Source organism: Botrytis sinoallii (assembly GCF_014898435.1).
Source record: "Botrytis sinoallii strain Bc 23 chromosome Unknown BSIN_001, whole genome shotgun sequence".
Lineage (NCBI taxonomy): Eukaryota > Fungi > Ascomycota > Leotiomycetes > Helotiales > Sclerotiniaceae > Botrytis > Botrytis sinoallii.
In genome coordinates, this window is record NW_024066028.1 from 1,209,305 (window position 1) to 1,237,225 (window position 27,921).

Consider the following 27,921-nt stretch of genomic DNA (forward strand, 5'->3'; position numbering starts at 1 on the left):
ATCGATATGCTTAAGTTCGACGGGACCCCCCCCCCCCCTCTCCCCACCTGATATGATGTCAACCATGGAGATTTTGGGTTTTGGTAGAAGCACATCGAGAATCCATAGCGAGAGATACTACTACGCTCAGGATCCAGCGGCGCCGCCACTGATTTCAGAACCTGTCATTACTGGCATGGACTTAAGTTTTGTTGAGAGCAGACGACGCTCGCGAGCTCTAACGATGGCAAGATATCAAGTGATATGTGGTTTTGGAAAATAGTATGCTGCGATTGGGATGCTGAACTGACAGCATCTGCAGTGTTTTCTGAATCAGAAACGTAAAGAGTTCCTCCGTACTGTGGAAATAGCACTAGGAAGGTTGTAAAACTCACCGAAGTGTCATCATGTGTTGATATTTCGGGGAGGGTACAGTAGATACTGGTACCTATGGAGTAGGGATATGAATAGTTCTACCAAGTGCTTGCCTAACAGTACTAGGTACATGTAGGTACTGGCTCACCTCATCGCCGAGGAACGAAGAAATTGAACGATTATTGAAGGAGAGTTCATATTATTGCTGACGTACAAAGAAGAAGTGTTCTCTTCGCTTGTAACGACGTTTCTCCTTCCATATCTAAGTATTCCCCATTTCGTTGTTTCCTTGGTCGATTCCCCCATGTGGATGGATGACCTGGACAACGCACCGCAATGCGGTTTATCTTCTCTCCCACAACCTCATTCTATTTGCTGCTGTCGATTGAAAATACTCATCCTAGAGAATGTTAGTTATAGATGGTATAGTGTATGCATGATTCTCTGAACTTACAACATCTCTTTCCTGCTTCGCCTTGACAGCGACAATGATTCTGGCCCATTCTTCTTCTTCCTCTTTCTAGTAAAATCATTAGCAAAGTTGCTATATTTCTCTTCAATCATAAACCTCAATTTATGAAGCGAGTGTACACACCTCAATCTGTTGTTGGGCTTGAACAGCTCTGTTCTGCGCCACAGCACGCGCATTATGAATGCAGATCAACTCAACCATTGCCATTCGGCAACCTTGCGCAGCACCTTGAAGGCTCCTACGAGTCGTGTATCTGTGAGTATTTAGAAGGGGGATGTACCCAGATGCATCGACCTGGTTCCATTCCTGCGATCCGCGGTAGCGTTGAATGTGTTCAAATACTGTTAAGGATTTTAGTTAGTCTAGCAGTCCTCCATACAACATAAGCAAGGAAGGATGGCACATCGTGTCATGTCTTGTCCTGTCTGAATGTAAGTATCATGTGTGAGAATAACATGGCTTACGGCTTTTTTTATGGTCATATCTAGTCATCTCGTACTGTCCCAGCAAGCTCAAGGCAGATGCTCTTGGCCAAAGGAGGCTGTTGCGTCCGGGAATTGGAATGGTGTCAGCGAAATTCATGATGGTTGAACCTATCTTGACGTTAGCGACGAAGATCGATATAAATTTGCGATCAATATGCATATACCCCCTCATAAATTGAGGTGCAGAGAAATCCCAATATTCCTTCGGAGAGACAAGGTATTGATACTACACAAGGAGTATATATGGTTTGCTTACCAGTGGTTGTCATCTTGATGTTTTATGTCTTGGAGATTTTAAAAAAAATTTCTGCTATGATGGATTGATGAAGCACAGAGAAAAGGTTTGTGAAAGTGCAGAATGAAAAACAAGGAAAAATAGGGAAAGAAAATCAACTTCTCAGCCTCAAGTATTCACTGTTACAATCCGAATCCAAATTCACTCTCAGGATCTAAAATTTGTTTGAGATTTTTATGGATATGGATACCTACCAGCTTTCTTTGGGAGAAAAAATTGTGTAGCTGTCAAAGGAACAAGTGAATTGGGCATATTTATTGAAATAGAGAACTATCTATGGGTACTCGACTCTACTATGTAGTAATGGGTTTGATATCATGATGTGATTGTGAAGCTGCCGCTTTGCTAATCTAATCTATTATTGCTTCCCTCTATCTTAATCCTGCTGCATACATACACTTTCATTGTAGCTGGTTCATAAAGAATAACTCTAAAATATGCTACACGTTCTCTGGACATCAATCGCTCAAGCGAAAGGCAGTATATTCAACCTCATTTGCTCTCCTCCCAGCTAGAATGAACGGGTTCTCTTTTGAAAAAGCGGGGAGAATGGAAGAACGGAGTAGTGTTAGGATTCAGTAGTTTCTCAGTGCCCATGTAGACAGGGTTTTCTGAAATATAATACACCTACCTATGTGAAAATACATGCAAATATACACGAGGCCTTCCACTACCTGTTGTACCAACGTTCTCTTCACCTGTCTAGCATCTCAATCTCCTATGCCGTGTCTGCCAGAAGAGGTCAAGCTGCGAAATGTATGTGCTAGTTGGTAGCCGCTGACGAAGATCTCTGGGCCGGAACATTTGCGCTCTTCCTTTTTGGTGAACCTTAAGTTCCCGGTGGAATAATTGTATATATCGTGGCTAAAATGACTCGCCTGTCATATCCGACTCGTTCGAAAAACGAAGACATCTTTTTTTCGGGTTCGTTAATGATTTAGATGGCAGGCAAGTTTGGAACCGCAGGTAGGCGTAGAGGTCTGGGTATTCTCGTCTACAATGACAACATAGGTGTTTCCTTTCTATATATATATTAGCACAATATCTCTCCTACAGAACCATTTCGTGCATAGAGGGGAGCTTCTTGGACCCGTAACTTAAGTATGCCAAGGGAGCTAGCGTAAGAGCCATAGTAAATTAGATGTTGAAGGCGAATAGGATTCGTCTGCGCTGTAGATTCCCACTATGCCGTACAAAGCACGAACAGATGGTTTCGACAAGAGGAGGTCACAAACTCGTGAGTCTGTAAAAACGTCTTCGATGAACTGACTCTGGTGTTGTGCAGCGAGTCATTGTAGGTGATATCATACTCTGTGCGCCGCGAGCGAGGATCTCCTAAATAAGGACCAAACTTTGTACAATAGAATTCGTTCTTCTCGTGTCTTGGGTCCAATATGCGAGCCTCTAAAGCTCTTCGTATGTGTCGAAGGTCTTGGACGACTATGTGCAATGTTTCGATTGAAGTGTAAGAGCACCTGCGGTAAAGCCGAAAATTCGGCCTTGCAGGGCATGTATAGCAGGCAAATCTTCCATTTGTAGGTTATGGTTTCAAAGGGCTTGTCTTGATGTCCAAAAAGGCACGGAAAGCGTCAGCCAATATTCATTCGTGTCGATGGGGGTTCGTTGACTTCAACTTCCTTGACCTACCTTCATTTTATGGCACATAAGCATTGATATAGCACAACAAGCGGGAGCTATACAGGCGTTTTGTATGTAGTATGGATAACATTCAGAGAGTGGCTGAACACGATCTTCATTACTGCTGATATTTATGGAAAGGCGAGGAATTTTCAATGTTGATGCACTTCTATTTTTCTAAATCTTCAGTCAAAGAGGCAGGTGCGAGCTTCACCTTCCGAACAGGAATATCATGGAGACAGGCAGTGTTACTTGGATTATTAAGTTACCAGATCATAAAGAACCAAAGTGGAGAGAGAATGATACCTTAACAATTTTGAAGTTATAGTAAATTACTATATCTATGGATAATTGCTAGTTCTAGTCAAATATAACCTCCCCTCACATTGTTTTTGGCAAGAACGATTTCTCCACAATCTCGTCGCCCAACAAAGCTCGAATTCGTCCATTCCGCCAATCATAATTTCAAAGAGGGCGGGACACTAGCTTCATTTTCTTCGTTTCTCCAATCTCTCCATTTTCTATAAAGTTTTCTATTTACTCCTGCCAATTCTGTTACTCTTCCTATTCTTCTCTTTTACAACCACCTTCGAAATAACCTCCATCAATTCTGATCGATCTCTTCGATCTTGATTGATTCTTCTTTCTTCTCATTCTTTCTCCATCACTTTGATTGAAGTATCCGATACTTTCAATCAAACACCAAGTCTTCTCGATTCTTGATTGTAAGTCAAGTCCACTTGTTTTGGTTTGTTCTTCATCCTTCTGTTTACTTCACGCTGCCATCAAAACAAACTCCCCTTCCTTTCATCTTCCACCTATTTCGATATATGTCGAGGCGTCTCTAACTTTTCATAATAGCGTCAAGGATTCCATTTCTCCCTTCTTCCATTCTCTTTGCGAGGCTGCCCTTGGGCTCAAGTTTGTCGCATTCACTTCTTCAATCAAGTAAGTTCTTCGATCTACCTATCAGTTTGTGCATCTGGCATGTACATGGCATTCACTTCACCTTTTTACTTCCCCGCTACTATCGTTGGCATTGCGCTGCGCGGCCATATGCGCATGTCTACTACCCCTCTTCCATTTCGCTTTATCAGGTCGCATTTGGTATCGGACAAGATTATTTATTACCTTCAACTATACCCACCTTATTCTTCTTCCTTTCTCTTGCCTTCCTTTATCTTTACCTTGTTTATCCTTACAGCTTCTCAATTGTTATTGTGGTATTATTGCATCTTCATCGATCTTCGATTAACTGATCTCACAGACTTCACACGATCATTCACTTTCTTGATTCTTTACGGTACGTCAAAGACACGTCAGATCTATGCTCTCCCCCACTTTATACTTCTTGGGCTCAACTAACTTGTTGATTCATTGCAGATCACTTCAAGTCAACATGTCTGCCTTTGAAACTGGAGATATGGCTGCTGCCTTGCCTGTCACAGCAGAAACACCTGATATTGTCGCGGTAGAGCGCAAGAAGCCTCAAGAAGCTGGCTGGGTTGCTGCCAAGAAATATGACTACGAAACTTACAACAAGTCCACCAAGGAGCAAGCAGAAGCCCGTGCTGCCATTGCAGATGATGCCGAGGGTGATGCTGAGCCAGTAGCTGATGCAGTTGAAGATGCAGAGCCAGAGACACTTGCCGTTGGCGGTCTTGGTCCTGGAGAATGGGCCTCAAGTGGTGCTGTCTATGAGTGGAACGAAGAATATGGTGATGTTGGTCCTAGATTCCCCGATCTGGAGGATCAATTGTTCGGCAATAAAAACAACCATGTTCGCCAGGGTCTCAACTTTGAGAGGTATTCAACTTCATTCCTTATTATATGATATTGTGCTAACATTATTTTCTAGCATTACCACCCTTAAGGTCACACAAGAGGGGACTGTCAAGATTGATCCCATCCGCAGATTTGAGGATGCAGGTCTTCACCCAGTCATGTTGGAAAACATCAAATGTAAGTTCCCCCAGAAACCTTCTCTTGATAGTTAATATTGACTCTCTGCTATTTTAGTGGCCGGTTATCATGTTCCAACCCCGATCCAACAGTACTGCCTTCCAGCAGTCAAGAAAGATCATGATGTAGTTGCTTGTGCTCAAACTGGTGAGTAATTATCATTCTCCAAAGCATTGAGCTATTTACTGACTTTCCATGTTCACAGGCTCCGGCAAGACTGCGGCTTTCTTGATTCCAATCTTGTCAAAGCTGATGGGTAAGGCCAAGAAGCTTGCTGCCCCTCGTCCAAACCCAGCCACTTATATGCCAGATCGTGACAACTATGTCAGAGCTGAGCCATTGGTCGTCGTTGTCTGTCCCAGTCGTGAGCTAGCAACTCAGATCTTTGATGAGGCTCGTCGCTTCTGCTACCGTAGTATGCTTCGACCTTGCGTCGTTTATGGTGGCGGTCCTCTTGTAGAGCAACTTGGTCAACTAGCCAAGGGCTGTGACCTTCTCATTGGTACCCCTGGTCGTCTTTGCGATATGATCCGCCGTCCTAATGCTCTCACTCTCAAGCGCCTTAAGTACATGGTTATTGATGAGGCAGATGAGATGTTGGACTCCAGCTGGGATGAGGAGTTGAAGCAAATTATGAGCGGTGGTGGTAAGTACTTCGATCTTTCCGGTTTCACATGAATATTGCTAATTTTGAAATAGACCAAGAAGAGGGCAATATCAACTATATGATGTTCTCTGCCACTTTTCCAAAGATGGCTCGTGCCATTGCCAAGGAACATCTGTCTCATGACCATGTTCGCATTCGTGTTGGTCGTGCTGGTAGTTCTCACACTAATATCAAGCAAGACATCATCTATGTCGATGCTTCCAACAAGCGTCAAGCTCTCTACGACTTGATTCTATCAACCCCACCTGCTCGTACCATCGTCTTCGTCAACACAAAGCGTGCTGCTGACGAAATCGATGATTTCTTGTTCAACAACGATCTTCCTTGTACATCCATTCACAGCGATCGTACTCAACGTGAGCGTGAAGACTCTATTCGTGCTTTCCGCAATGGAAAGATGCCTATCTTGATCGCTACTGGCGTTTCTGCCCGTGGGTATGTTTAACACACCGTTCCTCATTTCTCATGCAATGATGTGCACGTCATCCAAGTTTATCGGCTAACACAGACTCCAGTCTTGACGTACATAATGTGATGCATGTCATCAACTTTGATTTGCCATCCAATGATCATGGCGGTATTGAAGAGTATACTCATCGAATTGGTAAGCACATTTTTACCTCAACTTAATCTTGCAGCTGGCTAACCGTTTAATGATCAGGTCGTACCGGTCGCATTGGCAACATGGGTCTTGCAAGCTCGTTCTATAATGATCGTAATGAGGATATTGCTGAAGCTTTGGTCAAGACATTGTTGGAAACTCGCCAAGCAGTTCCTGACTTCCTTGAGGCTTATCTTCCTGAAGGTTTTACCATGGACGGCCAAACCGGTGATGTCGCAACTCTCAATTTTGATGATGATTCAGATGATGAAGAGGAAGGTGGCGAGAATGCTGAAGGTGGTGCTGAAGGTGGTGCCTGGGGAACAGAAGATGCTGCTACTGGTGGTGGTTGGGGTGCCGCTGAAACCACTGAAGCTGCTGCAGCTGATGATGCTTGGGGAGCTCCAGCTTCCGGTGATAACGGATGGAATTAAATCATCTTCACAAGTCGTGATAGGTTTTGATTTCGATAACTATCCTACACTTTCATGTTATTGACATTTCAAATGTTTCTAGCAATCTGCTTCTATTTGTCCTCTATCCGATGACATATGTGGGTAGGGAAGGCCTTGCTTTGCACAAGGGCTCTCTGCCTATTATGTTAAATTTGTATGCCTATACTTAGGCCGGAGTTGCCTTGGGGGCGGGATTGGCCTTGCATTGGAACAAGGATTTCCTGCCTGGTATGGATGCATAAAATATGGGGTTTCAATTTTCAATTCTAAGCAAAATCATAAAACAGGACAGTTAATAAAATAATACTTTGTTCTACGTGAATTTGAATTCTTACGCGTGCTTTCAGGCTGTAGCATTACTACCTCGCACCTCTAGATTGAACTTTGATAAATTCTTTGACATAGTTTGTAATAGTAAGTAGGTAAGAGTATGGAGACTGATCGAGAAAGCAGTGCTGATAGAAATGCATTCTTTCCGGGAGAAGACCTCCAATCGAGAAATTCATGTATGGGCCTTGCGCTGTATTTTAAGTTGTCAACAATCCGTGTCGGATTTGGATCAGATATCCATTTGCGTCTATCAGATACCTTGATATTGCTGTCGTGTATGAGGGATCTGATAAAATTCTTCCTTGTTCATGCCACAAGATACTCCTCGATAGCAAGAACATACATTCTACCTGTGGACGGAAAGCTCTCTTTCGAACAATCTCTTCCCTTTGTGGCCTTCAGAAATACCGAAACCCAAATAATCAGGCCAGAAAACTTCAATTATCTATTCTTCCGAATTTACGAAAAGACCTACGTACTCTACTTCACTTGTGCCAGCTGATGATGTATTTCTGCATTGAGAATTAATTCATATCAGATTTTCTTTTGTGCTCTACTCATATGAACAGTGTTTTGGTTTCTAGTCATCAAAACTTGCTAATCTGTCCCCCCCCGGAGTGTGGGAAGTGATAGCTGAGCCTGGATGTCTCATATACATGTATATCTAGTACCTCTTGACTGAGTAATGGATTTATCTTTGCGATCACAGAACTCTAAGTTTTGAGAAGATTCACTGGAGAAGGGTTGTATTAAGATTGAAGGATTCCACTCATCCATGTGATGGTATTCGAAGAAATGCAGATTTCACACATGTAAAAAGGTAGCTGAATAGATTAAAGTAAACCTTGAAACTGAACGATGACAGCGTACAGACATATGACTGTGACTAGACAGGTACACGTAGACTGGCTCACCCCGATATTGATATGAAATTCATTGATTGCCATTGAAATTCACTACACCCCAGTTGTAACCGTAGCCACAGCCATGTTTCTGAATGACCATTCCTCTCGCATTAAAATGAAAAACCATCTGGGGATTCACATGCGCCTGTACACTCTGGATAAGTTCTTTACAAAAATTTGACATCAAAAGTAGGGACACAGCATTGATCAGCAAGTCCTAAAATTCTGTTCCATTTTCTCTACGTCTTACCTTTATGACATTGCTCGACAATTCCACCCTTGCTAAACAATGACAATTCTCAATTCGAATTCACAGCTTGTGTTCACGGCGTCAACCTTCATTCTTTTGCTTCTCTCTATTCTTGCTGTTATCCTCCATACTTCGGTCTTGATCTCTAATTCCTGGGACTCATTAGCTGTAACTGAAACCATCCATTTCGACTACAAAGATTTCAGCATCTATGTTCTTCCAGAGCACCTCGACGCATTCAGTTCCAAGTTGGCGCCAGTATCTAGCATTATCTCTCTCGTTACATCTACAGATTGTCTGGCATTTACCACGGGATACTGGACCAAGAATAAACGAGTAAGATCCGCAAAGATCTATATTTTTTGCAGAATTAGTACTGATCATCCATAGACTTACCAATTCTCTCCTGTCTCAATCCTTAGATTGGCTCTGTTATTCAATACACTATTATCCTTCATCGCAGTAACATATCTCCACATCTCATACATCCGATCCGCAACATACAATCCGGAACGCAGTTATCGTGGACACTATCATGAAGGAAGATTCGATTTCGAAGCTTGGACGTGTCAGGTTGTGAGGTATTCGGATGTGTATTCGGATGGGATGTGTAGGGATGCGAGAGCGGGGCGGGTGGTGCAGATTCTGATTTTTGTGGTTGCGGTTGTGGCGATGTGGGTTGGACGGTGGGAGTTGAGAGAGGAGGGGAGGGGAGTGGAGGGCCGGAGGGGGGAGCGGCTTTGGTTGAATGAGGGCGTGGGAGAGAAGAGTGGTGGGGTAATGGATTGAGTTGTGGTGGATTGAAATGTTGGTTCTGGGTTACTGCAGGTCATATGATCAAGGTAGAGAAAGGGAAAGAAACATAGGATAAAGTTGTAGATATATTGACGGATATTTCATTTGCCCAATGATTCAGGAATTTCCACTTCCGATACCTTTTGGCTAGCATCTCTATGTATCCAAATAATTTTTGGATTTCTAGAAATATTCGCTTCACACCTTTTCAGAATTCTCAGTTATCTACCAATCCATAATTTTTCACACCTCCGAGTACTTACTTTGCACATCTGCTTTCAAAGCCGTCAATCTAATCTGCACTTTAAATTTAGCTACCTTGCACTATTGCTTTAGTTCTTAAACTGGTATCTGAATACGTACGCAGTTGTTGGCTTATGTTATCTGTGGATATCGTCATGTTGGGCTGATGTTGGTATTTTGGCGTACTTATATCCTCGATTATCTCCCGGGTAGAAAGTCAAGAATGAAAGTTTTCTCCTCCACTTCTTCTTTTATCTGGGCTTGTCAGTAATAGGATAAATTATAATCTGTCTATCTCTCTACCATTCTACAAATTAAATCTTGCAACCTACAATTTCTATGTTTCCGAACAATGGCATCAACCAGCTCCGAGGAGAATCTTCCAAGTCCTAAAGCAGGATATTGGAGATATTATAAACCTCGACTTCTTATTGACATGCTAGATGAAAGGGCGCGTGTATGCCCTGATGCGTTGTTTGGGGGATATCCCGTTAGTCATACTTGTAATTTCTAATTCCCTGGCTCCTTGACAGATGTCCATTTTGTACGGACGTCTCGTGCTCATAATCTCTCTTTTCTTACAGCTTTGGTTTCTTGCCCTCTTGTACCAAATAGACATTCACTCGCCTACTCGTAGATATCCCTGATCAATTACTCACAAGGCTATCGCAAAATTACTTATGCTCAGTTAGCAAATGTGGTAAACGGAGCTGCTAGGTTTCTTACCGAGAAGTGTGGTCCTGGAAAAGATTTTCAGACATTGTGTTATATGGGATGGAATGATTTTCGATATGTGATTTTTATTTTGGGGGCTGTGAAGGCGGGATACAAAGTAGGTTTCATCTATTTTTATGGGGGTTGAAAAGGCTGTGGTTGCTCATAGTGAGGAATCGCAAGGAAAAAGAAGAAGACAAAAACAATGAGGGTAGCTGGAGTTGTCAAAATCTGAAAGCTGACTGATGAAATATAGCTTCTCCTCACATCGCCCCTTCTCGCCGCCTCAGCAACCACTCATCTCTTCACTACCATGTCTTGCAAAGTGCTCTTAACCACCTCTCCCCAACCTCCAACTGTAGCCCCCGTTGTGAAGCTTCACGATTATTTACGTGTTCTCACAATCCCTTCTATCGAGGAGCTGCTCGATACCGCTTACGAATATTTTCCCTATGGAAAAATAGTTGAAGAGGCTAAAGGGGAACCATTAGTTGCGCTTCATACATCTGGGACTACTGGACTTCAAAAAACCAGTAATCTCTAATCATGATTTTGCGGCTGCTTATGTACGAGCGTTGCAATTAGAGCCTCCAGAGGGATTTGAGTCTTTGGATAGAAAGAGTGAAGGCGGGAGGGTGTTTTCGCTTACCGCCCCTTTTCATGTGCGTTTCTTCCTTCCTTGCAACCTAAAATCATACGTTATAACAATCATCTTATTGAATTACCTCATAATATTCTAGACATCAGCTATCTGCGTTATGATTGCAGCAATAGCAAATCAGACAACCTACATTTTTCCACCCGCGGCCACAATTCCCACCGCGGCTCTTGCAGTGGAAGGACTCAAACACACAAACGATGTCGTGGGTATTCTTGGTGGACCCCACTAGTAGCCGATTGTGCTAAAAACTCAGAGCTGCTCGATTTCTTCGCAAGTCACGTCGGATTAATGTGTTATGGGGGTGGAGATGTCGCACAAGCATTGGGAGATATCGTTTCTACCAAGCTAGATCTATATACATCTCACGGATCCACGGAATTCGTAAACTACCCCCTGGTTCGGGAAATCGGAGACCGGGAACCGAAAGATTGGAGATATTTTCACGCGCATCCAGCTGCTGGATTACAGTTTCGACTTCATCCTGAAGGAGAAAATCTGCATGAAGCGTATATCGTGCGGAATCCAAACCTGAGGATGAACAACCAGTTTTTAAACTCTTTCCTACGCTTCAGGAATTTAGAACAAAGGATCTATATTCTCCTCATCCCAGTGAACCAGATCTCTGGATCTATAAAATGAGATCAGATGATATGATTCCTCTTTCCAATGGCCAAATCGCAAATCCATCAATCATGGAACATGCGGTCCTTGACTGTACGGGTATCAAAGAAGCTGTTGTACTCCCTGTCCAGAAGATCGGCTTAGAGAACTATATCACGTGTATTACTCTCCTTATCGAACCTGCTTCTAAAGTGTTATCTACTGAACAGAAGGATGATTTGATAAAAGAACTTTGGCCGATTGTTGAAAAGACAAATTCGTACTACAGAACGAATGCCTTTGTTGAAAAGAAGCGCATCTTATTTGTGGATCCACGAAAGCCATTAGCTAGGACGGCCAAGGGGACTATTAGTAGGAAGATGGTTTTGGAGGATTACAAGGAGGAGGTTGATAAACTTACGTAGGTTATGGGGGTTTCTGTCGGGTTTGAATATCTGCTCTCTCTCCATGGCGGATGTTGTTCAGCAATAGCTTGAACTCCCAAACTCAAAGAGTTTATCTTAACCTTTCACTTCGGGGCAAGAATCATTATTGAAGATCTTCCAGAACGTACTGAATGTGAGAACCCATAAGTATACGTGAGCAATATCGAGATTGAGGAAAGTAGATTCTTTCAACAGGACATATAGTATTATTTCTGAAAGTAATTTGGAAATGTATGAGATGAGACCTATGGTAGATTTATAACTAGCGCTTATATAAATGCAATTTAATGCGTTGGGTAAGAGAAGAATGACTGGCGAGTAAAACAAAGGTGATGGCCACGGGAGTACAACCAGCCAGCTGGTGTCAACGACTTGAATCTTTAACAGCGTTGTGAAATGAGAGATGAAGAGGTCAAGAAAGAGAGACAACACGATATCTAATACTGGAAGCTATCAGAAGTGCAATAAGTGATTAGACCGATTCGTTCTGGCTGACTTCCACGTAAGGCAAATAAATATCACAAGTCTGGGTCGGACGACTATATTTTAACTCCCTTGCACGCAATTCCATGCATTCTAGTTTGTTTGACTTCACACCTCTGATATGTGGCCTGTCCCGGAGATTGTTCAAAATCTAGACGTGCAACATAACTACGAAGTTGTCACCGGAAACTTCTCCAGCCAAGGTTTGCGTACTGCCCGGAGATTGTTCATAATCTAGATATGCAACAAATCCAGATATAGTCCCAAGCTCACACTTCCTCAGCACTCGTGTGTGAAATGCGCGGAAATCTTCCTGAGTTCAGACGTGCAACAATATCAATGAGAGTTTTATGATTGATCAGCTCGTGCTCAAAATCTTGCCACGTCTCACCCTAAATGATCAAAAGTACGTAGTGTCATGGAATCTCCGGACCTCTCCTTTCTCCTCTGAAACTTCAGACAGCTCGGAGAAGGGCCAAAATTTAGACGTGCAACAAGACTATCTTGAACACATACGAATACAGGTGATTGTCATGCTCGTGAATTTCCCCTGTTGAGATTTCCGAAGAAATGTGTCTTGGCCGAATCTAGTCTAGGTCTTACCGAGCGGACCTATAAGAATGCTACATTTAGCAGAATCCTGATCCACCAATTCCGCATATGCTGTGAGGCGTGAAGCGAGAAGAGGCGAGGGGAAAGAAACTAAAAGTGTGTAAAGTAGTGAGAATAGGTGCGATGTATACAACACGAACGGTACAAACGCCTGCAGTGGATGAATCTTCCAGCCTATGAAGTAACCTAGGTAGGTAGTTGAGACATGGAGAGACAGATATGTACACGACAGTATTAGTGAATATCTTGTGCCGCTTCCATGGAGTAACTCGAGATGGTATAGATGGTATATTGAGTACGGTAGGTATAGTCTAGGTTATGGTTCCCTTTGTGATGTGTTGATGAGATGAGACTGGCATTGATTTTGTAATCTATGATTAAACTAGCGCCAAAGTTCATGTGATTAGATAACCTTACCAACAGCCTTGTATGAAGCTCGGACCCACTAAATTGAACTTGTCGCGTCTCCATCTGAACAACCTCAATTCTAGATCAACAAAGTGAACTTTGGGCTGCATTCAATTTTTTGTCAAGTCCAGCTGCTAAGTCACTACGATTATTTATCACGCCAATAACCCGACGGGAATTACTACCACATATAATCCGAACTAACCAACAATAATTCGCAAAAATGCCACCCTTCAAGGATGAGCACATTCTCATCATTGCGCCTGGCTCACAAACAACTCTTGCTCAACTAGGTCTTCCTGAATCCTTTACACCACCACAACGAAGATTTCCCACTCGTATGTTTCTCGCTCCTGATGGAAAAACCTACGAGCCATACAAAATTCGACCAAAAAAGAAAGACGCCTCAGCTACAACAAATGGCGATACCGAGATGGGTGGAATCAAAGAAGATAAGGTAGATGAGGAAGAAGAATTAGAGGAAGTCCCTGAGGATGATGAAGGCGCTATTTGGCCATTGAAAGGTTTGTTTATCTGTTTGCTTGCAGGTCTTACACATACTGATACAATGTAGAGGGTCGAATCGAGAATCTTCCAGCCTTTTGCGCTTTTTTACATCACGTTCACAATCAATTATCGCCAACTCTTCACACACCTGTAATGTTAATCGCGCAACCTGCCTGGACAGCCAAGAATCATGAAGACCTCACTCAATTCATATTTGAAAAGTTCAGAACTCCGGCGCTTTGTATTATGGACAGCGCATTGGCAACTTCATATGCATTTGGAATCGCAAACTCAACAGTCATTGATGTAGGGTTTGAAAAGGTTGACATTACTGCTGTTACGGACTTCCAAATATCTGGCAGAGGAAACATACCACAGTCGGGTGGAGAGGCAATGACATTACGCTTGCAAGAGTTACTCAAGTCGAAGGACTTTACAAGGGATATGGCAGAACAGTTGAAGAAGAGTGCAATATGCGAAATATTACCCCTGGGGACTCCTCTACCGGGCGGTGAGGAGAACGTAGAAGTCGTAAGCAACCCTGCCGCTGCAGCTTCCACTGGCGCCCCATCATCTGGACCGAATGTTAAGGTTGCAGAAGCACCTCGTGGACCAGGACTAAATACCGAGGTGGGAGAAGAAGATACCATCAATGGTGTCGATGTTACAGAAGATGATGGTGTTTTAGACGTTGCCAGTATTGTGGCAAGTGGGAAAACTCAAGAATATCTCGCAAAGATCGAAAAGGAGAAAGCTGGAAAAGCTTCTAAGAAGGCTCAGAAGGACAAAGAAGCAGCGGAGGCGGCAGCAGCTAAGCCAGTGAGATTACCAAATTCGAAGAGACCTCGCGCCACGTTCCACTACGAATCATCACTTCCTGAGCCGGATGCAAAACGCCAAAAGACACCCGAGCCAGTGACCGCAGCGAATCATGAGGGTGTACCATCTCCAAACGGCACATCCACCGATGCTCCCGTTGAGGCTACGTCAGGTACCGACGCCGCTGTTGCGGTAGATGAAACTGCAGCTCGTGAGCAAGCAAAGACAGCACGCAGACAGAAAGCTTGGGAAGATGAGCATCCGGACCGCATGAGAAGAGATATTGACATCGGCTTAGAGAGATTCCAAGCAGCCAGTGAGAGTTACATGGACGCTATTGCCGATACTGTTTACAGAACCATCCTCTCCGTCGACGACATTTCCAAACGTCAAGATGCTTGGGATTCTTTGATTATCTGTGGATCAGGATCAAAGGTCAGAGGCTTTAAAGATGCGCTCATTGCAATCCTCAATAGCCGATACCTTATTTCGCCAAGCTCTGCAACCATGTTTATGAGTGAACTCCCTTCTAATCTACCAACGCCATCCGGCACAGGTTCCATGACACCAAATGCTTCCTTCTCCTCGACACCACACCCAGTACCCTCAGCCAACGCAGTGAATCCCTTACTCCTCGCAGCGACTACCGCGTCCAATCCTGCACTCAACCCCAATATATCTTCGTTCAACAGCGGTGCAAATGCTCAGCATTCATCACACTCTCAGTCACCCACTAGCATTAAACTCGCCACTCCCCCAGGATACTTCCCAGAGTGGAAGACTTATGAAGAGGCCGTGTTCCTAGGATCTCAGGTAGCTGCCAAGGTCATTTTTGTTGTAGATCAGGGTCTATCCAAGGGGTTCTTGTCACGAGTGGATTTCAACGAAGAAGGACCAACTGCTATTCATCAAGTGTAAGTTTCTGCTTTCCATGAATCATGATATAAGTGCCTTGTACTGATATAGAAATAGTGGTCTTGTGTATTAAAAGAACTGCGAAATCGGAGTATGTGGTAATGCATCTGGGAGAAGAGAAGAGAATGATGATAAATTTACAAACAAAAAGTATACCCATATTTTCATCAAGGCTCATATATTCATGTTTGTAGTAATGAAATGAATATTCCTTTGTTTCTGCTCACCTTTGATGTACTAGATAACTTGAGCTGAGGTATCTGTGAAGGAGTAAACTCATAAGTATATCAACTAAACAGCCGATTTAAGGCTCCCAAAAAAAGAATATTCCAACTCCCTCTCTCTCACATGTAGTTATACCTCCCCGCTCTTTCGCCTCCAGTGTCCGCTCCTGCCATTTTACGACGTCCGACGAGGCTCTACCTCTCTCGTACCGAAGCTATTAGTGAAACCCCCGAATTGGTCGATTTTATATTGATAGATTTGGTCAACAATTTTAGTCTTTGGAGAAGAGTGAATCTCAGAGGAGGGTTGATGAAGTGAGAATAGGGATGAGCGGAGTGTGGTGAGAGACGCTCAACGTTGTCTTTATCAATTATCACTTTTGGAACAGAATTGGTTATCTTTTTATTCAACTTTTAACAGAGATTGAATATAAAAAAGCCAATTGGAGCCCTTCCCGCCTCTTCTTCCCTCTTCCCTCCTTCCTCGTTTTGGATTGATGACTAAAACGACCAGTTCAAGTTATATAAAGGAATAGACATCCGTATATTTCTCAGCCTTTTGGAGAAGTGGGCTTTATGGGAAGAGACAGATCAACCTACCCAGGTGAATTGACTAGGTACGCTCCTTCCTTCTCTTGTACTGCCTACCTACTACCTACCTAGTAGTACCTATTACTTATTAGGTACTGTTCGAAGGATAGATGCAACCGACTCCCAATCACGCTTTTTTCTGTCTAGCTTAGCAAATTCACTACAGCGCGCTAAATTTTTAGGCAGGTTAGACTTTATTCATTTCGCGTCACCCTTCTTCTAAATTTATTTAATTTTACCATAGAGCGCTTTTCTTTTGTAAAACTTACCTGAAAACTCAACATCTAACAACATCTACCTCTTTTACAACTACCTTCTCGAAACCTAGGTGTCTGGAAAACTTGTAAGTATTATTGTCTTCCTCCAAATCCCTTGTCCTATTCAGGTCTTTAAAATCATCTTTGTGCCAAAACTCTAGTTATTGCTTTGCAGGATTTTATTTTCCAAATTTACCTGCTAGGGTCATGTGAGTTTTTGCTAATGCTACTTACAAGAACTAGTTCAACATGAAGCCATCATCTCGCCCTGTACGAAAGGCTGCGAACAGAGTTACAAAGCCGAAATCGAAGGCATCAACCAAAAAGAAGAATACCACCATTGCCAAGAAGATCACTCCTGAGCCAGAGGCGGCCAAGTCTATTGTAACGAATCCGGTTGATCGAATTTATAAGACTGTGATTTTGGAAAGTAACGATATCGAAGATGGGTTGTGGATGATGCGCAGACTTGGCAATGGCAAATATGAAGCTGTGAATCTCAATGATGCTGCATTCGAAGACATCTGCTCAGAAGAAAATGAGGCGAGAATGGCTTCCTCTCCGGAAAGCGTCGAGGTTTTCAAAGCGAGCCAGAAGTCGATAAAAGATGTTTCATTAAAGCTGGATAGAGCTATCTTTACCGCGAGTATGTATTTGACTTCGCGTTCGAAGACAATCAATGCACTCGGGCAGAGTTAACGTTTTCACTACAGGTGGAAAGGTCTTCCGATTCAAGAAGCTCCCTATAGAGCTGCGATACAAAATTTACGAGTATGCACTAATTTCAGAAAGTGGTTTACGCCCCGGCTATGCCTCCTGCAACAGTTTCAAATTACCAGGTGTTGCCCTTGGCCTTCTTGCCTCCTGTCGCTCTATCAATGCAGAGTGCATGCAGTTCTTGTGGAAGAATACTTTCGACCTCAATGCCTGCAGCATAAAGCGCCTCAGAGAGGTTAAGGATATTTTAATCCAGAATGCCCGTAATTTCAAATACGAATGGTCTGGTAGTGGTTCTGGTCAATCTAAGGATATGCTCATTCTCGGAATGCTTGCCTCTTGCGAACATATCGATACTCTGCATCTTGTATTGTGGGGATCTTGTGTAGATGGTCACCGCGCATGGTACAATCGTAAGCCACAGCATATGTATCAGAACGACCCCACCGTTCCTGCCGTCGTTCAAAAGTTCAGTAGAAGCAATGGTTTCGATAAACTCGTTAGTCTGCATGACCTTAAAAAGGTCATTGTTACGAAGCACTGGACTTTCACCGATGCTAGTGGTTTGACCGACGTAGATTTCAAAGCTTTCGAGAAATTCTTGAATGATAAGCTTACAACGCCAGTAGCATCACCTGTGGTAAGTCCCTGATCCTGTCAGTATATTCTCCTGAGCATCTTTCTAACCACATCTAAAGGTCGTTGCTCACTTACCTTCCGCTTCAACAAGAAAGTCTACCAGAATCCTAAAGAATGCCAAACCACTCAAATATGTCCCGGATCCATTTAGCGAAGACGAGGAGGGGTTTTGGGATGAGGATGTGGATGAAGATGGTGATGACGATGGCGATGACGAAGAGGAATGAGATCCACAAAATCTGAATCATTTCCGGATATTGCGATTCTCAGCTGCGTCTGTTCATGCTTGAGGATTTGGGGCTATGTTGTCTGATACAGGGTTATGAGACTTTGATGCGCGGATATTGCGAGGGGTTCACACTTTATGTTATCTAATATGGGGCTTATGAAGATTATTTCTCGAAGAGGCCTACTATTTGCGAGAAATAATAGTATAGTAACGTTGTGAGAACGTTACAACTTACCCAAGAAGTGAGAGTAGGTTTCATTCGAGGATATCAACTTTCATATTCAGTGGTGGCGGCAAGCAATAGCTTGCTGAATAGCAACAGCGAAAGCAGTCTACTTAATGTTAATGGTCGGCTTATAAGTCTCAAAGCACTTAAGAGTTGACAATCAATTGACGTTTTGAGTACCTCATATGAAGCATATTACATGACTATAGTGCCGTATAACATTCTTCAATATACAGATCTCAAATTTGACAGTCGAACGTAGCATCAAACCATTCCTCAGGCCGTTGAGTTAGTGATCTAGGTATTATATCGTCCATCACATGCACGCCTGCTTTGAATTGTACCTTTGTGACTTGGCCCTTCGAGGGGATCAGGGATTTAGCCTTTGGTGTGGGGTACAAAATTTAGCGTTGATGGTCCAAGCATAATCAGATCCGTGTAGCTCCAAGATTTCTAGATTCACAAACTCAGCAATTTATTCCTACCTATTTAGACATATTTCATTTTTATTTGTCTTGCCATACCACAGTTCTTGATCGTAAAATAACAAAATGTCAGTCGACGGACAATCGCCACGAAGAGGCTCTATATCTTCAGCAAATACACCAATCCTTCCACCAGTATCAGCATTTGCGCAAAAGCGCGCCTTAGAAGATGATCATCAACCTGCAGTATCATCACCTCTTAATCCAGAATTCAAAGTTCAAAAGACTGGAGATGAGACACCTGGTGGCATTCGCGAACGAGCATCAAGGGCTAAAAAGGAATCGTTGAAGAAGAGAGAATCGAAGGCAGGATCGCTTGCGCCAGAAGGAAGTGCAAGAGCTACTCCAGATCCAAGATCAAGCTCTTCAAATAGAAAGAAAGCCATAATTAATTGCGTTACCCCTCTACGATACAAGATACCTCCACCGAAATTACCAGATTTCGAAGCTCCTCGTGGACCGACTCTCGTTCCTTCGCATACCAAAACCGCCCCAGATGGTACTGAAATTCAATTCCATGAGACTACTGATCAGTAAGTTTTACGGCACATAATGTATAAAGATATAAGCTTATATATATATGTAGCGTATACAACAAGAAGAACTTTCGATATACCCGTGGCATAGCAGACCCAGCTTTTCCTTCCATTCTTTACTATCGACAAACCGAAACGGAACCTTTTGGTGCTCGATTAAGTTTCGAAGATTCAGCTCCCCATATGATGATGGATGAATCGGCGAGACATATTACAACAGATAAGGGCTTCAGAATGGCGAAGGCTAATGTGGGGATAAGGGAAGGTCGTTGGTATTGGGAATGTAAAATCACAAGTGGTGTGCCAAGGCCTAAAGTAGGAGAGCCAGCGCAAGAGTCGCATGGACATGTTCGTATGGGTTTCGCAAGAAGAGAAGCAGCTCAAGATGCGCCAGTTGGATTCGATGCTTATAGTTATGGTATCCGGGATGTAGCTGGACAAAAAGTATGGATGTCTCGACCCAAGGACTTTTTCCCTGCAGGAGAATCTATTTATGAAGGAGATGTTATTGGGCTAGAGATCAATCTACCTTCGGAAAAATTACATCGGAAAGTCGTCGAAGGGAATTATAACCCGGCAGTCGACCTCACTGATGAAGATGATGGCGGAATGGAACGAGCAGATATGATACGAGATCGAGTACCTATTCGATTCAAGACTCACCTCTACTTTGAACAAATCGAATATTCCACATGCAAAGAGCTAGAAGAACTCATGAACCCATCACCAGTCATATCATCGACTGGGGGTGTCGCATCTGCAAGTCAAGATCCTGGGCCAACTCATCCTGTACCAGCTCTCCGCACTCTTCCACACTCATCTATTAAAGTATACAAAAATGGAAAGCTGATCGGAACACCATTTACGGATCTCTTATCCTTCCTCCCACACGCCTCGAAACCACAACCTCAAGTTGGGGCCAGAGAAGGTCTTGATGATGGGATGCTCGGTTATTTCCCCGCCGTGTCAGTCTTCCGCGGCGGTGCAGCGGAAGTTAATTTCGGTCCTCAATGGTGGTATCCTCCACCAGGTTCGAGCGCAGAAGATGATGTGGACATGGTGAATGATGAACCCTCTCTACCCAAAATTAGAGCAGCGAGCGATCGATACGATGAGCAAATAGTAGAAGACATTCTTTATGATATTGTTGACGAAGTTGATTTCTGGATTAGAGATGGAGGGGATAGTGGGAAGGGTAAAAAGAGGGATTTACAGTTCGCCGACGGAGGGGCGGCAAATGGCGGGGGATTGGGAGGTGGAGATGCGGGTGGGGAGATTAAGGAATTGGTGCAGGATGAGGAGTAGGTGGATGGGGAACTTTGTGCAGTGAGCAGCTCTGGAGATATCGTGCAGGGTGGAATGGGGAATTTCTTATTTACGGATATAGGTTTGAAAACAGGCACGGACACGGACACGGGCATAAATGGCGTTTGCTTGGTGCTATGTAACTGAAATAGTAGTGTTAATTTGCTGGGCATATATTTCTTAGATGGTGGTTGGTAAGTGTGCAAATGGAGCTGATGTGTTTTATCAGGAAATGGGAGAGGGCGTATCGATGACCCCGGGTAGTATAGGGATATTACCAAGATATGAGTTGCTAAAGAAGCAGGGGAGTCGAACTTATTGATTGTTGTTACTCTCGTTATAGATAGTGACAAAAGCGTTTTTGATGCTCCCCCGGGCATGGGTGATGGACAAGTTTAATAAAGTTTAATATAATTACTCGGTCCGTAGATATCTGCTTACGGAGTGGACTCCTTCTGGATCGATAGAAATAGGAATACGACAAACAAGTTTGTTGTGGAATTGTTACTTGTACCCCCAGAAAGTATGCAGACTCCGGGGCTAGATGATAAACTATAAGAGGACTTGCCAATTTTTCTCAGAAACAAAGCTGCATAGGTCTTTTCTGACAGTACGCACGAGTATCTATCTTTTGATATCAGGGGTGTTGTGACACGAGTGAATACCACTTGTGGAATCGAAACGCGTACTGTACTGTGCACTCTCCTCGCCGGCTTGGTAGGCTCACCGTGGACGGAAACATTAAGCACACCAGATTCGCTAAAATCGAAAATCTTGTAAAACCAAACTGTTATTTTGAAATTGAATAACAAATCAAAAACATATTAATAATTGATAAAGCAGGGATGGATCATAATTTGTAAAATTTTCTAATGTTTCTGTATAATTTACACATAAAACACTAATAATTTGAGTTAATAAAGAGTTTTGGAGATGTGATATATCTCTAGTGTCTAGTTTTTCCGTCCACGATGAGAGCTCGTGATTATTTCCTCTTCATTTATTATTATAGATAAATGCCGGGCTATTAACGGTTGCAGTACGTATACCCAATCTAACGAGCAAAGGAAATCCATTAAAATCAACTCCAATTATGAACGATTATCAATCCTCGGTGCCGAAACCATTGCTCCGTACTTGGAGGTTTGGGAGCTCGGGGAGATAAGGTGCGCGGCAAGTACCTGATGCGAGTACGAGGGACTGAACACCTGGTTCCGGGAAGTTCGAGATCCACAAGGCTGCGCACGATCCTTGAAACTTGGACTTTGGAGTCTTGGACTGGACTGGATTGGGAACTTGAGAGGACTTATTATTAATGCATGCCGGTACTTGAAAAGAGATATGGATGTTCTCCGCTCCCGATTCCCGTTTCAGGATTACATTGATGGGTGTGAAAAGGGGATCGGGGTGTAAAGTTTCCAGCCGTTGGGTTTCTTCAGTGTAGCGGTACGTTTCCCCGATGTGATATTCATCTCCAAGGCTTATGGTGTGTAGAGAAAGTCCTTGGGTACCTATATAGTCAACGATCTGAGCCTCGATCTTTATTCTTATTCTCAAGTCGTTCTACTCCGTCGCCATCGGTGGTAATCTAGTGGTTCTTTAACTAAGTTTGATGAAGTTTATTTCTGGTTTATATTTGATCTACAAGCTAATAGGTACACGTACAACGAAATATCCACACAGATATCGATGAATGTAATAAGCTCTATGAGATTCGATATACATACATATTATATCATCCCATTTGGCAGAGAGATACTTGAATTGAGATGTCCGAGTAATAGTAATTCCTAAATTCCTCGAAGACTAAAGCTATCCTTCCAACCATCTATCTATATATCTACTCGAGCACAGGAACTTGAATAAATCCCTACACTCATTCCTATATTGTGTTGAAGAAAAGAGAACCGAGCCCTTCGATAAAGTACCTACCCCTGTATCAATCTACAGTCCTAGTAATTCCATCCTACCAGCCTATTTGCGTAGTGGTTCGCTTATGACAACTGGAACGTGTTAGCTTTTTAGTTCAGTTCCCCATTTGGAATTTGATAGGGAAAAACTTTATTTGATCCCCAAACCAAGATGAAAAGACTTGTTAGTGAAATTCGATTTTGTACAGAGTATAATATCCAACAATAAGGCCCTTCAATTCTACATACCCCCTTGTACCAATCTATTTTGCTTTCCCTAAATGTTAGCTCGCCAGCCAGTAAGGCTACTGCCGCTTCATCTTTAAACTTCGAGAGGGTGTCAAATTGAGCCTCTACTCAGCCTCAAGTGGAGGTGTCTAGAAAGACGTTGAATATTAGAAGAAGCTCGGATAAGGTAAAGAAGTCTATCCGAGTGCTTTTGATGACATCCATGACCTCTCTCTACTGCCGTCGATATCTTCCTTTACTTAGCTCGAGTGGAAATTACAATAAAGGGTCTACATCTACCCACAAATTTACCCATATATTCTTTATTTTTCGGCATTCTTTCCTTATTGCTCGGTCTTTTCGCAACTTTTCGAATCAGCCGATTCGAAAGGGGTCAACATCATTCTAACACAAAACTAAACCTGAGATTTGAAAGATCCCTAGAGTTGATCTGCCGCTCTTGGAGCTTCCATTTGACATGGATTGTAGAACACCCAGACACCGTTCGTCTTCATTAATAGTCTATTCATTACGTACTTCGAGCGGAGTCAGCTGATTGGAACATAGGAACTGCATGTGATGCATGCAAACGAATGAAGGTATACATGATCAAAGTCGCCTTGTTTTCCACAACTTACTGATGATCATCAGATCAGATGCGAATGGGACCAGGAAGGAAAATGCAATCGCTGCCATAGACGAGAGATAGAGTGCACAGTCACGACCAAGGAGCGGAAAAAGAGAGAGAGAAAGAAGTATGAGGTAATCCCAATCGTAATCAACACATCTAACTGATTTTAGGGGTAATCATATCTCTCTCTTAGAAGATAGGCTGAAACGTATGGAGCATGCTATGACAACTTCAGGGCTCAGTATCGATGCCTCTGGCTTTGAAAGACAGACATCAGAGGAGATAACCGATCAAGCCGGGATGTTTGAAAAAGTTCTCTGCACTCACCATAAGTAATACGGGAAGTGAAAATTTTAGGGGCAAGTCTAGATCACATTTCCCGATAAATTGCTCTTATTAAAAATTATCAGGTGCTGCTTCTGGATTTTCCATGCTTTCACCAGAAGGCCTTCAACTTATCACCAGAATGACTGGGAATAACGATTTTGCAAATTTCATGGCTTCTACAAACTATACAACAATGAATCAATACTCCGTCTCCTCATCAATATGGCATACGATGCCTGATGATGAACACAAATCGCTTCCACCCAAGGAGGTTGCAGATAAGATTTTGGAATGTAAGTTTATCCCTCATTTCTTATCAACACAAAGTAACTCGTGTTCTCAGTTATTTTTGATAGAATGATGATCTCATGGCCCCTATTTGAGCGAAAGACTTTCATGGAACGTTACTCACGCCAATATCCGGTCAAATGTTCAGAAGATCCTGCTTGGTATGCATGCCTCAATGTCTGCTTTGCTCTTGCTGCGATCATGCGCAAAGAAGAATTGCCTGGAAATTCACCTCCAACACCTCAAAATGCAAAGTCTCCTGGTCATGGAGAACCGGAAAACCTGACTTGGTGGAGATGGCTTCGGAACGCAGCTAGTACTTTTGTTGATTTGCAATTTGGACCACCTTCTCTCACGGCTGTACAGGCAATGGCTGGACTAGTAATTCTCTCTCTATCATCATTCATTATGGAGCATATTAACCTCATATTAGGCATTCATTCTAGACACACTGTCAGATCCGTATCCATCTTCTGTTGTATCTGCAGCAGCGCTTCGACTTGCACAAACCATTGGCCTCCATCGTAACATGTCCAATTCCGGTCTTGATGAGGCTGAAATAGAGCAAAGACGCAACGTTTTCTGGATTGCTGTCATGATTGAACGTGGCATAGTGATTCGTCAAGGTCGCCCATCAGTAATTCATGATGAAGATATTGGGGTTGACTTACCACCTGCAAGTCAATATCCGAAGAACGCCGACGGAAGATTTGTTACATTCCGGCATAATGCTACTTTATCGTTACTTCAAGGTCGAATATACAATAGACTATACTCTGCAGAATCGTTTACAAAATCCAAAACGGAGAGACTGAAAATGGTTGGAATGCTGGATGATGAACTTCAGCAATGGTGTGAGACGATTCCAATTGAAGTTCGACCGGGTAACCCTATAAGATGCGACGAACATCATATAGTCTCAGTTGTTTGTATGCAATGGGGTTATTACCAGTGTCTTAGTACCATTCACCGAGCATCATTATATAGTGGCCCAGGCTCCTTGGATGATGATGGCGATAAATCCAAAGATGACTTCGACTCTAAATTAAATCCACGAGTATATGCCAGCGCTGCGATATGTGTCAATGCAGCAAGGAGGACGATCAATCTATTGGAGGATTGTACAAAACTCTCAAATCCTATTGAAGGAAATGTTCTACGGTATGTGTAAAAATATGGCTGGATCTATCTCACACTAACATATAATTCTTAGCATGTCTATTTACAATGCACTTGCAGCATGTGTTACTCTTTTTGCAAATATTCTTCAACATCCTCTTGATCCACAAGTACAGTCTGATCTTCAATTAATGAATGATGTAGTGTCATTTCTGTCCAGCTTTGAAGATCAAGGTGCAGCGGAGAGTCACCCATTAATACCGATTTTTCAAGAAATCAACCGTGTCGCTATGGAACATGTTAACAAGGCACAACGTAGAGCTCCGAAAAACACTAAGAGATCACGAGCTAAATGCAGTAATACTGAGGAACCGAATACAGAAAGTGATGACTCGGATGATGAGGATTACAGAACAGAGGAGTTAGAAAGTCGCAAGACAGTCTCTGAGGTATGAATGGTGCCCTGATTTTAATGGTTCTGGAGCTAATATTGTTTCTAGATTCAAGATCCACGATCTCCGACATCACCTGTAAATTCGGCAAATATTCAAGCTTCTCCTTTTTCTCCAGCACAAGCACCACGGTCCAATATTCCAACACGCATACACTCATTCGAATCCAACTCAACGAATTATATACCAGAGCGTATTCCTACATCTATACAACAAAATTACATTATACAGCAAGCGGCACAAATTCCCCAACAGTCTCCTCCATTTTATGAATCAAGTCCTCGTGTACAGCTCATTACCAATCTTTCCGATCTCGACCAGCAGCAACAACACATCAATTCTTTAGATTACCATGATTCACCTATAGATCCTCGACTCCAATCTCAATCTTACCCTTCACAAGCTTACACACATACATCCCATCCCGCCACTGGATACTACTTTTCATCTTCAGATCAACATCAACATCAGCATCAACAAAATATCAGTTCGCATCACTCGGAAACATATACAAATACATTGAGCAACCCACACGCCAGTCCGCAAGATCTGGTTTGTCAAGAGGAAGAAACTCTGCTTCAGCAAGATGGGAGTTGGTTTTTTCCGATGATTAGTCCGTGGCCTTATGGGGATGGATCGAATGTTAATTTGAACGGGGTTGGTGCAGCGATGGGGGGCGTGGGTGAAAATGAAGGAGGGGCGTGGAGACATGGTGAGAATGATAGGGAGGGAGATGGATTGGGGGGTTGGAGTGGTCGTGGGTGATGATGTGTGAAGTTGAGAGATGGATGCATAGTGGTATCGTAAAGTTTAAATGTCAGTCGAAGAGTTTGATCAAGTCTATAGGTTGTATATACGGGCATGAGGGGGAGTAGAGGACGAAGGAGGATGGTTTGGGGTTGTATAGTTATCATACCATTTCATTACTACGAAGTTTGAATACCAATTTTATCCTTCTTGAGCGTAGCAAATGATCATCACCTCAAGTGCTGGAAAATTAATACTAATTGTCTGAGGTGGATGGGAATGTTCAAAGAGAAGAATAATCAAAGATTGATAAAATATATGGAAATAAATAATTGTAAGAGTTTAGGCCCCGGCTTATCGCACACTAAGCGAAAACACAGCAAAAAGCTTCATTTATTCAACTTTTTAACTACATAAAATTTCAATAAATATATGAATTGAATTATTCAAATTAAGGAGTATAATAAATAATTATTGAAATTATTTAGAAAAATGAATAGATTATTTTTAACATTTTTTTGTAAAGAGTTGTAGGGTTTCAAAATTAGAATTTCCAAAATTTTCAAAAAAATCGATTTTTTTGTATGGGAAAAGCATTCATTATATGTAATAATGCTCATGCGGAGCATTCAAATCCCCCGAGCACATTGTGCATTGCCGCAAAGTCCTCGCGACCTATAAAACCTGGCCCCCAGATATCAAGCCCAAATACCCACCCTGCAATCAAGCAGCTCAAGAACGACTACTGAAACAGCTAATGCATACACCAGCCAAATTCGCTAAATTTATTGCTATAACAGATTTCTATAAAAGCATATGCCCTAAAACATTATCAGAAGAATAGAAAGAGAGAAGGAAAGGGATCGATTGATCCAGGCGAACATAAGCAGGGAGTAGGAGGGGATAGATCTAGAAAAGCTACGTGGAAGAAAATTGAAGCACACAGCATACCATGTTGCAATAGAATGTATACAAAAGCTACCCTTACAGGATAAAGCAGCTTTCAAACAAATACTATATAGGAGATCGGAAAGCGCGCACGGAGGCGCTCAGAGGATCGGAGACAAAGGCGCAAGTGCGCTAGCCATCGCTTGGGAGGCTACTGAGGGTATTGAGACCCCATCCCTAGGAAAGGGGGATCATGTAAACTAGAAGATCATCCCGCAGTTAGCCCAACCGTAATGCCCCCTGGGAGGCTCGCCTATACGGCCCGGTTGAAAATTACTAATAATAATAATAATAATAATTATATGTAATAAATTTTGAAAATTTTCAACTTTGAAATACTACAATTCTTTTCAAAAAAACACTAAAAACAATCTACTTTATTTTTAAGATTATATATAATAATCTCTTATATATAGAATTTTGAAACAATTATTTCAATTATTAA

The 27,921-nt window shown here is 42.6% G+C and overlaps 7 protein-coding genes across 7 annotated transcripts; 6 read left to right on the forward strand and 1 right to left on the reverse strand.

Moving 5' to 3' along the window:
- Positions 1 to 697: 697 nt before the first annotated feature.
- EAF02_000245 (uncharacterized protein) lies at positions 698 to 1,580 on the reverse strand (the record flags this gene model as incomplete). Its single annotated transcript, XM_038896293.1, has 5 exons — positions 698 to 754; positions 809 to 874; positions 950 to 1,167; positions 1,291 to 1,419; positions 1,568 to 1,580. 5 exons carry the CDS (start codon positions 1,578 to 1,580, stop codon positions 698 to 700), a joined length of 483 nt encoding a protein of 160 aa, XP_038763152.1.
- Positions 1,581 to 4,643: 3,063 nt separating this feature from the next.
- Positions 4,644 to 7,111, forward strand: EAF02_000246 (uncharacterized protein; the record flags this gene model as incomplete). The annotated part of the gene is made up of 7 exons (XM_038896294.1): positions 4,644 to 5,050; positions 5,103 to 5,206; positions 5,264 to 5,353; positions 5,412 to 5,852; positions 5,906 to 6,308; positions 6,389 to 6,477; positions 6,535 to 7,111. 7 exons carry the CDS (start codon positions 4,644 to 4,646, stop codon positions 6,906 to 6,908), a joined length of 1,908 nt encoding a protein of 635 aa, XP_038763153.1. The 3' UTR covers positions 6,909 to 7,111.
- Positions 7,112 to 9,804: 2,693 nt separating this feature from the next.
- EAF02_000247 (uncharacterized protein) lies at positions 9,805 to 11,852 on the forward strand (the record flags this gene model as incomplete). Its single annotated transcript, XM_038896295.1, has 8 exons — positions 9,805 to 9,942; positions 9,986 to 10,085; positions 10,115 to 10,284; positions 10,423 to 10,558; positions 10,701 to 10,828; positions 10,907 to 11,033; positions 11,057 to 11,372; positions 11,408 to 11,852. 8 exons carry the CDS (start codon positions 9,805 to 9,807, stop codon positions 11,850 to 11,852), a joined length of 1,560 nt encoding a protein of 519 aa, XP_038763154.1.
- A 1,627-nt stretch (positions 11,853 to 13,479) lies between these two features.
- Positions 13,480 to 15,690, forward strand: EAF02_000248 (uncharacterized protein; the record flags this gene model as incomplete). The annotated part of the gene is made up of 3 exons (XM_038896296.1): positions 13,480 to 13,900; positions 13,951 to 15,616; positions 15,675 to 15,690. Exons 1-3 carry the CDS (start codon positions 13,600 to 13,602, stop codon positions 15,688 to 15,690), a joined length of 1,983 nt encoding a protein of 660 aa, XP_038763155.1. The 5' UTR covers positions 13,480 to 13,599.
- Positions 15,691 to 16,938: 1,248 nt separating this feature from the next.
- On the forward strand, positions 16,939 to 18,272 carry EAF02_000249 (uncharacterized protein; the record flags this gene model as incomplete). The annotated part of the gene is made up of 3 exons (XM_038896297.1): positions 16,939 to 17,335; positions 17,403 to 18,046; positions 18,105 to 18,272. The coding sequence occupies 3 exons, from the start codon at positions 16,939 to 16,941 to the stop codon at positions 18,270 to 18,272; spliced, it is 1,209 nt and encodes a 402-aa protein (XP_038763156.1).
- A 709-nt stretch (positions 18,273 to 18,981) lies between these two features.
- On the forward strand, positions 18,982 to 20,826 carry EAF02_000250 (uncharacterized protein; the record flags this gene model as incomplete). Its single annotated transcript, XM_038896298.1, has 2 exons — positions 18,982 to 19,518; positions 19,572 to 20,826. The coding sequence occupies exons 1-2, from the start codon at positions 19,052 to 19,054 to the stop codon at positions 20,824 to 20,826; spliced, it is 1,722 nt and encodes a 573-aa protein (XP_038763157.1). The 5' UTR covers positions 18,982 to 19,051.
- Positions 20,827 to 23,442: 2,616 nt separating this feature from the next.
- EAF02_000251 (uncharacterized protein) lies at positions 23,443 to 26,546 on the forward strand (the record flags this gene model as incomplete). The annotated part of the gene is made up of 10 exons (XM_038896299.1): positions 23,443 to 23,467; positions 23,532 to 23,563; positions 23,616 to 23,719; positions 23,766 to 23,897; positions 23,941 to 23,954; positions 24,006 to 24,215; positions 24,266 to 24,591; positions 24,644 to 25,371; positions 25,424 to 25,778; positions 25,830 to 26,546. 10 exons carry the CDS (start codon positions 23,443 to 23,445, stop codon positions 26,544 to 26,546), a joined length of 2,643 nt encoding a protein of 880 aa, XP_038763158.1.
- Positions 26,547 to 27,921: the final 1,375 nt, after the last annotated feature.